This window comes from Cricetulus griseus, chromosome 4 (assembly GCF_003668045.3).
Source record: "Cricetulus griseus strain 17A/GY chromosome 4, alternate assembly CriGri-PICRH-1.0, whole genome shotgun sequence".
NCBI classification, from domain to species: Eukaryota; Metazoa; Chordata; class Mammalia; order Rodentia; family Cricetidae; genus Cricetulus; species Cricetulus griseus.
The window spans coordinates 64590365-64599922 of NC_048597.1; the positions used below are offsets into that span (position 1 = coordinate 64590365).

At 42.2% G+C, this 9558-nt stretch overlaps 1 protein-coding gene across 1 annotated transcript; it reads left to right on the forward strand.

Moving 5' to 3' along the window:
- Positions 1-735: 735 nt before the first annotated feature.
- On the forward strand, positions 736-4674 carry LOC100754174 (myosin light polypeptide 6). Its single transcript, XM_027413277.2, has 2 exons — positions 736-856; positions 4199-4674. The coding sequence occupies exons 1-2, from the start codon at positions 736-738 to the stop codon at positions 4672-4674; spliced, it is 597 nt and encodes a 198-aa protein (XP_027269078.1).
- Positions 4675-9558: the final 4884 nt, after the last annotated feature.

Below are 9558 nucleotides of genomic sequence, written 5' to 3' on the forward strand. Positions count from 1 at the left end.
ACCAAAATTATTAACAATGCTTAGCGAGTTACCACAGAGTGCAGTCTAATTCTCTCTCCATTCTCAATCTCCTACAGTGTTAGGTAGTCTTTTCTTTCTAGGAAGACTCAAAGCCAAAGGTTTCCTGTATGAGCTGCTGACCTTCTCAAGTGAAGACATGCCTTATGCAGACACAGCTGCCTCCAATTAATCTCTGTCTTGGGGGCCAGTCCATGACCATGCATGACTCAGAAGCCCAGCTTCTAAAGGAGCTCTTCCTTGTGACGAGCAATCATTCATTATGTTTTCTCATGCAGCAATTGAAAGTTTAGGAAAGCTCTACTTTCTTCAAAGTGTGTGTCTCCAGCTCCAGTTAAATGACCAACTTTTCAATGAGAAGTAGATGAGAAATCTACTTTGTTTATAGCTTTATTATCAACTGCATAGGGTACACACCATCACACCTACCATCCATGTAACCATGGTTATAAATGGTAGTTTTGACATATCTATGTGATATCCCTATCAATGATTCTTTTTTTTTCCAAGACAGGGTTTCTCTGTGTAGTTTTGGAGCCTATCCTGGCACTCGCTCTGGAGACCAGGCTGGCCTTGAACTCACATAGATCTGCCTGCCTCTGCCTCCCGAGTGCTGGAATTAAAGGCACGAGCCACCAATGCCCGGCCCTATCAATGATTCTTAAGTTGACTCTCTAATGGGCTGTAGTTGAAAAGCATCAAGAGAAGGCTTGGGAGATGGCTCAGCAGCTAAAAGCCCATACTTCTCTTTGCAGAAATCCAGAGTTGGACCCCAGGACCCATATCAGGTGGTTCACAACAGCTCTAGCTCCAGGGAAATCTGATGCCTTTTGCTTCTGTAGGTACCCACACTTATGTCCACATACCCCGCAATGCACACACATAATTATGGTTTTTTAAATCTTTTATAAAAGGAATATCACTAATACTCTTAACTTTATAGTCAATAATGCTGAGTCTGTTAGCTAGAAATGTTGCACAGATATTATTTGTTTTTTTCTTTATCTCCATTTTTTTATTTAAATTAGAAACAAGATTATTTTACATGTCAATCCTAGTTCCCTCTACCTCTCCCATCTTCTGCACCCCCCAACTTACACCCTACCTTTCCCATACCCTTTCTGCTCCCCAGGGAGGGTGAGGCCTTTCATAGGGGGGTCTTCAGAGTCTGTCATATCCTTTGGGATAGGGACTAGGCCCACCCCTGTGTGTCTAGGCTCAGGGAGTATCCCTCTATGTGGAATGAACTCCCAAAGTCTATTCCTATACTGGGGATAAGTACTGTTCTACTGCAAAAGGCCCCAAAGATTTCTGAGGTCTTCTCACTGACACCCACGTTCACAGGGTCTGGATCAGTCCCATGCTGGTTTTCCAGTGATCAGTCTGGGAACCAAGAGTCCCCCTTTGTTCAGGTCAGTTTTTCTGTGGGTTTCACCATCCTGGTCTTGACCCCATTGCTCATCACTTCTCCTTCTCTGCAACAGGATGCCAGTGCAGTTCAGTGTTTAGCTGCGGGTGTCTGCTCCCACTTCCACCTATTTGGTTATTGGATTCTCATAGATTATTTTAGCTACCTAAGGAAAAAAACTTATTTTCCTTCTCCTTCTTCCTCTTCCTCCTACTCCACCTCCTCCTCCTCCTCCTCCTTCTTCTCCTTCTTCTTCCTCTTCCTCTCTTCCTCGTCCTCCTCATTCTCTTCCTCTTCTTTGTTTTTTTTTTTTGTGGGGGGCAAGGTTTCTCTGTGTAGCCCTGGCTGTCCTGGAATTCACTCTATCAATCAAATTGTCCTTGAACTCAGAGATCTGCCTGCCTCTGCCCCCCCTGCCTGGCTTTCCAATGGACAGTTCTAATCCAGTTAGATCACCACAGTTAAACTAAATGGGTCACAGAACAAAACTAAAAATCATAAAAGAGACAAACAGGGAAAAGGTAGGGTGTTAGGGCTATAGGGATGGTACATATAGAAAAGGATGTAAGCAGAGTAATCAGAACACATTGCGCAACAATGCATGAAATTGCCAAATAACAATACTACTTCACCAATACAAGTTCATTTTTAAAAATAACCAGGTATTGTGCCATATGCCCTTAATCCCAGCTTTCAAGAGGCAGGCACAAGTGGATCTCGGTGACTCTGGGGCCTATCTGGTCTACATAGTGAGTTCCAGGGCAGCCAGGACTGTAGAGTGAGGCCCTCACTTTTAAAAAATAAGTGATGATAAAAATCAAAACAAAAAAAGGAATCTAGCCTTCTATGTATGCTATCATATGCTTGTAATCCCAATGGTTAAGAGGCTAGGGTGGGGAGGAGAGATTGTGAGTTCAAAGATATCTTGAGCTGTTTTTTGGTTAGCCTTTTCTAAAAACCAAATCAACCAACCAACCAAACAATCAAAAAAGAGTACTATCATAAACCCGAATATCTGCCTGTGCTAACATTACAGCCTTGCCACTTAACTTTTGACCTCGACAACTCCCTTAAGCACTACAAACATGTCAATGCAGATATAATAGTTCCTGTCTCATAAGCTCATTGTGAGCATGTGTAAGCACTAGGAGTACCTAGCAGTTAGTGCTTAGTAGGTGTCTTAGTATGAGTTTCTGTTGCTGTGAAGAGGCACCATGACCAAGGCAAGTCTTACAAAGGAGAACATTTGAGTGTCTTACAGTTCAGACACATGGCAGGAAATGGCGGCACACAGGCAGACATGGTGCTGGAGAAGGAGCTGAGAGTTTTACATCGTGATCTGCATATACCAGAAGTGAACCGTCTTCCACACTGGGCATGGCTTGAGAAAAGGAAACCCCAAAGTCCACTCCCACAGTGACACATTTCCTCCAGCAAGGCCACACCTCCTAATCGTGCCACTTCCTTTGGAGGCCATTTTCTTTCAAACTACCACTGTATATTCTGAGTATAAAATACCATCAATGTGTGGGTGATACCATTCCCGGGGCTTGGATCTTGGATTGGAAAGAGAGAAAGCAAGATGAACACCAGCATTAGTTTTTTTATTCCTGCTCCTTGACTGCAGATGCACTGTAACTAAACACATCACATTCTTGCTGCCGTGACAGACGGCACCTTCAAACTGTGAGCCAATGCAAACTCTCCCTCCTTTCAGTTGCCTCTGTCAGGTATTTTGTAAGAGAGGTAAAAATAGTAACTAATACATGGAGGCAAAGTGAATGTACAGGTTAGACACAAACAAACTTCAGCAAAGAAGAGAGGAAAATGTGAATTTATTTTCACCTTCTTTATGACTTGCATATGTTTTGCTACACGAACTGCTTTAAAAAAAAAAACAACATGTACTTTGTTGAAATATCAAGGAGTTAAAAATAGCAAATTTAATCTTTAAGCAAAAGTTGACATTACTTTGGGCAATCATACATTTACATAGGTGGCAATGGTAATCTTACCTATGCCATATGGACATATCTTCACAATATGACTTTGCTGTTTTTCTCATAAAGGAGTAGAGTTTACTGATCTTTTTAGAATCTGGACTGGTGTTGTTTCGACCAATAGCAGAAGATGGCAGAAATGTCATGAGCACTTCTGATCTTAGGTAGAGAGGAATAATGTGGCCTCTGCTCCTAGCCTCTCTTACATATATATAACTCAATCACCACGTGGAAAAGCCTGGGCTAGCTTGCTAGAAGCTAGAGACATAGTATCTCACTGGCACCATCAATTGGCCATAAACTACCTACTATCTGTAGCTGTCTGAATACACCAAGGCAATGGCCAGCTTAACACTGGTTTGTCACACAGAAAATGCTCACTGATACACATAGTGATTGCCATTGAAGGCTGTTTAGTTTGGTGAAATTGGCTGGCCATTAACAAGCTTCCCAGACTTTTATAAAGAGAGCCTGGAATGAAAAGTGTCATTAAAGGGCTTTGGACACAAACTCACCATAGAAAAGGTCTAGATGGCTGGTGTTTTCACAGAAGCTATTTTGGCTTTTTTTTTTTTTTTTCAAGGTTGATGCTACTATATGCTTGAGACTTACAAAGAACATGCTTTTCAATGTGATCCATAATAATTGTTCCATTTATTATCCATTTTATATTTTACCAAGTACTTTCAAACACTATGTCACATATGGTCTGAAATTAAAAACCATTAGAGCTGGTCGTTACCGCCAGATAAAGTCCCACAGAGCTGAGCAGCCAAGATATGTGGCTTCACTGAGGACCAGACCACAGAATTCAAGGAGGTCTGCCAGCTATTTGACAGAACAGGTGATGGCCTCTACCTGTCCCACAAACATGGGGATATGATGAAGGCCCTGGGCCAGAACCCTACCAACACTGAAGTACTTGAGGTCCTGGGGAACCCCAAGAATGATGAGATGAATGTGGACGTAGTGACAACTTCCTGCCATGCTGCAGACTGTGGCCAAAACAAGGACGAGGGAACTCAGGATTATGTTTCAGGCCTTCGTGTATTTGAGAAGGAAGGGACCAGTATCATTGCGGGTGCTGAAATCCATCATGTCCTTGTCACACTGGGTGAGGAGATGGTAGAGGAAGAAGTAGAGATGCTGGAGGCAGGGCATGAGGACAGCAATGATTGTATCAACTATGCAGAGCTTGTCTGGATGCTGCTGAATGGCAGAGGACATTTCCATATCATGAGCCAGTGACTTGCTCAGTGTGAGATTTCTGTCACCCCAGAAGCTTCCTGGGCTCCTTGCCCATGTGGTTTTGGATGATGTTTGCCTTCATCAAACAAATTTGCTCTCTTTGCCCTGAACATAAACAAACAAACAAACAAATAAATAAATAAATAAATAAATATTTTTTAAAGATTGTTACAGTCCAGCTCTAAGATCAGATGTTTTCCAAGTTGCTTTCACAGACCTTAGGGCCATTACCCCAACCCTCTGTGTTGTCTGTTTTTAAATTAAGATTTCATTTGAAGAATGTGTGAAATGGTAACCTATGCAACTCAAACTGTTCATTCACAGAAACTATAAATGCAACACCCTGCCTTCCACACACATATAAAAGCAGGTTTTGTGCCTCAGTGCTAGCTCTAAAAGCCCACCACAGTCTCTATTCCCTTCCGGTTTGTGATCTTCAACCTTGACAATGGTATGTGGGAACTTATAACTCTGTTAAAGCTTAAGCCACAGGTAAATTATACACTCTATCTATCTATCTATCTATCTATCTATCTATCTATACATACATACACATCATACACACACACACACACACACACACACAAACACACACATATAGTTGCCCACTTGTTGCCATGGTCACCATAAACAGATTCTTAGTTAATTTTAGAGAGTGAAATGGTCTATGTTTTGATATTCTTATTTAAATCTTTATGCACTAGTATTAAAAAAGCATTGGCTTGCTTCCATCAGTAACTCACAGAAGAGAGAGACAAGTTTGTCCTTGTAACTCCAGAGGGATAGAAATAAATTCAAAAGCTAGAGGTAGCTGAAAGCAGAGTAGAGCTTAAGTAAAATAATAACATCAATAGTCTAATCATTATACAACTGGTGGTTACATTTGGGGTTGAGAGCACTTGGGGGTTGAGAGCACTTGCTGCTTTGGCAGAGGATCCAGGTTTTGTGCCTAGCACCTACAGTGGGTGGTTTACAGCTGCCTATGACTCTAACTACTGGAGATCTCTCTCTCTCTCTCTCTCTCTCTCTCTCTCTCTCTCTCTCTCTCTCTCTCTCTCTCTCACACACACACACACACACACACACACTAAATAACAGAAATAGATCAATGGTAGAGACTAGATTCCTGACTACCTTAGATAATCAAACACCTGAGACTCAAGTTTATGTTTGAATTCAGATATTACTTTTAATGACTCAAAGCAAAAAAAAAAAAAAAAAAAAAAAGAAGGCCTCTCTCCACAGCAACACTCAGAACTCCTCATTCAGGGTTCAAGAGCACAAAGCAATTTGCCTGCTTAGCCTGGCACCCATAACTCTTCGGTCCTTCATCTGTGCCAACACCTTACCAGAAATAATAGGCCAATATGCAAAGGTCTTGGAGTTTTTTTTTTTGTGAGAACGTGTTCATACTGAGGGAACAAATTCTAATCCAAGGAATAAACAAACCCCATTGTTTGCCTGATTCAGTTCACACAGAAGCAAGAAGATGCATTTCACTATCCTTGAATTTCTGTCGGGCATGGTGCTCAGAGTTTTACCAAAATTATTTCTTTCATCCTCAAGACAATTACATAACCAGGAGGGTCCACTCTCCTTACCTCCCACACAGGTAAAGTTTGTAGTTCACCAGGGTCCCACATCCCATTTTAAAGGGGTGACCTGGCTTGAAACCTGCCCTAGTACTCCAGAACGGAAAAGGGTTTGGGCAGCGGGTTGTATTTCTTGACTGAAGTTTAAAAGAATGCTGATTTAGTGTACTCTAGATACTTTGTATCCTCTGGGCAACACCTCCCATCTCCCTCCTGCTGGCTCGCCGCTGGGAGGAAAAGAGTGCTATTCTGGTTTTCAAAGCTGACCAGGTCTGGCCGGAAGCAGGCCTCTGCTCAGCACCGTGCTTGCTTGTGACACAGGAATCTAGACTATGTATTTTCTTAGGCCCCATTTCTAGCTTTAAAAATTTGCATGGGCTCTGTAAAGAAAGCACTTAATACCTGAGAGATTCGTGTTAAGGAATTTCATTCAATAGCAGAGAATCCCTATCTTCTTGAGTTTTATTTTTAAGTCCTCTCTCTTCTGTGCACATGCATTTTTTTTTTTTGGTATGATTAGAAGGTGTTAGAATTGGGGGCCTTTATTTATTCCCAGGGTGTTTTTGGCATAAGCAAGAACTGCTGTGAGAGCTTCCCCCACACATGAGCGTCACAGACACCTCTCTGAGGGTGTGAGCAGAGCCCTCCTTAGGCTTTGCTGAGAAGATAGCAGCCTGCCATGTGGGGCTGGAGGTGACAGGAAGGGTGATGGGAGCCAGCTGGAAAGAGCAGTGTTAGCCATCATGAGATTCCATTGTAGAGCAGACCCGAAGTCATGGTGTGGGGTGTGGTCTTCTTGGCCCTCTGAAACATCATTCATTGGTTGGGAGTCTTCAGTCCTTTGGAGCTAGATTTGAAGCAATCTCTTTTGCATTTACTTTGTTCCCCATCCACCCTCTTGGATTATGGCTATAAGTTTGCTTCCTGGTAGACTATCTGACTCAAGATTCCCAAGCCTGGGATCAGAATTAATTTTTCTGTTTATGTAAAAGCACATTTCTTGAGAATGTGAAGAGTCCACTCAGAATTCATACAAAATGACTTTGGGGAGACTATGTGCTCACCCTTGAGCACAGGGCTCACTGTCCCTTGCACACAAGCCAACAATGGATCTAGATCCAAGAACTGAGCCTCAAGGAGTCCATCGGCCAGTGCTCAACTCAGTCTTTCCCATGGGTTTCAACCCAAGGCTTCAGCCTGAAAGCGTTTAATGACATCAGGACCACAGCATTACAAAACACTGGTCTCCAGCACATGACTATTTTGTTAATGCTTGATGCCTGCTTTCTGGTCCTTTCTCTTGCCAGGTCCAGCGATCCCTCCCAGAGTAGTCCTGATGCATGACTCCTTCCTCTTTGTCTCACCATTTCTGACAAGTAGAAATCTGTAGCATTTGTGTAGCTAACTGTCCCATTCCTCAACAGTATTTAGTTGGAAGGTTATACTATAAAAAAACATCTTTCTATAATGCAATAGAAAATATTTAGAGGTGGGTGGGAGGCTGTGGATTTAGCTCAGATGGTAGCGTGCTCATCCAGCATGCATGAAGCCCTGAATTCAGTTCCCAGCATAGTCATAAACTGGGCATGTTAGCCTATACATGTAATCCCAGCAGAGGTAGGTAAATGAGAGTTTAAAGTTGTTTTAATTTCATTGGCTATATAGAGAGTTTGAGGCCAACCTGGGCTAGTGGCACTGTCTCAAAAAAATATATCTTGGGTAATGGTGGCACGACTTTCATCCCAGCACTGGGGAGACAGAGGCAAGCAGATCTTTGTGAGTTCGAGGTCAGCCTGGTTTACAGAGCAAATTCCAGAAAAGCCAGGACTACACAGAGAAAGCCTGTCTTGATAAACTTGTGTGTGTGTGTGTGTGTGTGTGTGTGTGTGTGTGTGTGTGTGTGTGTGTGTGTACGTCATTTGTGTATATAAACATTCTGAAGGATAAATCATGTCCTTTCAGGACCATTGGCTGCAAGACTCTGGTTATCTCATCCAAAAGGGGATATTGGAGTTCACTTATAAGTCCAAAAGAATGAACTTAGACAGGAGATAGACATCTGCATTCAACGTCATATGTTAGCAGCAGTCTGATCCATTGTAGTCACTTTGAACTTCAGTAGTTCTTACTATTTGATCCCTAGCCCTGGCTTACTAAAGCGCCAACATCCTGGAATACAATTGGTCAAGCTCAAGCTGTGTGGTTCAAGCCCAACTTCTTCTTCTTGTAAAGAGATAATCATTGACTTTTGTCAGTGACCATCTAGCACATATATGTGGCTTCTTGCTTTATACTTCAATGGTACCTTCTAGCGACCTACTCCTGTCCTGTTGAGAACATAATTATCCTCTGAAAGATTACTTTGTGAAAACGAACGAATTCTACCATACAATCCAGTTGCAACTCCCAGCTGGTTAATTTTGCGTGTAGCTGTGCACTTCCAAAATCTTCACTAAAGCCTTCCAGTATCGTTTAATGAACTTTTTAATTGGCTCTTTAAAATAGTAGTGCAATCAGCCTCCTCATTTGATTCATGAACAAAAATCTCCAGAAAGGCTGAAAGGGAAAGTATGAATCATAGTTTAAAGAGATGCTTTTTAACTGTGCCATGAGACAAACAGGCACATTAATCAGTACCTGCTTCGGGGCATGCTACATAACTATACCGTGGAAAGTGAGCAGAATCTTAGCTCACCAGAGACAATAATGTTTTGAGCCTCACCTACAAGATGACATTTTGTTTCTAGAAATGCCTGCTTCTTAGAACAATGGGTCTGAGGCTTATTACAGGCCTTCAAGGGCCTGGATGTATACAAAAGGGACCTCTGGATCTGTGTAACACGTGTTACAGGAAAAAATGTGACGACAGCATTGGCAAGGTGGGAGTCTTTCATCAGACACCTATGTGAAGAATCTCCATCATTGTAGAGTTAAGACTTTGGGGACTGGAGAGATGGCTCAGTGGTTAAGAGCACTGGCTGTTCTTCCAGAGGTCCTGAGTTCAATTCCCAGCATCCACATGGTAGCTCACAACCATTTATAGTAAGATCTGGTACCCTCTTCTGGAATACAGGCATGCATGTAGGCAGAACACTGTATAAATAAATAAAGCTTTAAAAAAAAGACTTTTGAAGATATCTTTAGAAATAGCAAAATTGTGATCTTACACATCCAGAATTTAAGAGGAAGAAATGTAATGTGACAGTAGAGGTGAACACCCTGGTGTATGTGGTATTAAGTCAAGTGTTACAGATGGAGAACAAGTTTCTCCACGATGAGATTTGAAGGCATC

What these genes read in the sequence shown, in the direction of transcription:
- LOC100754174 (XM_027413277.2), top strand. Translation starts at nt 736, where the DNA reads ATGGCTCAGCAGCTAAAAGCCCATACTTCTCTTTGCAGAAATCCAGAG. An exon ending in ATCTGATGCCTTTTGCTTCT is followed by an intron (nt 857 to 4,198) that starts GTAGGTACCCAC and finishes AGAGCTGAGCAG; the next exon opens with CCAAGATATGTGGCTTCACT.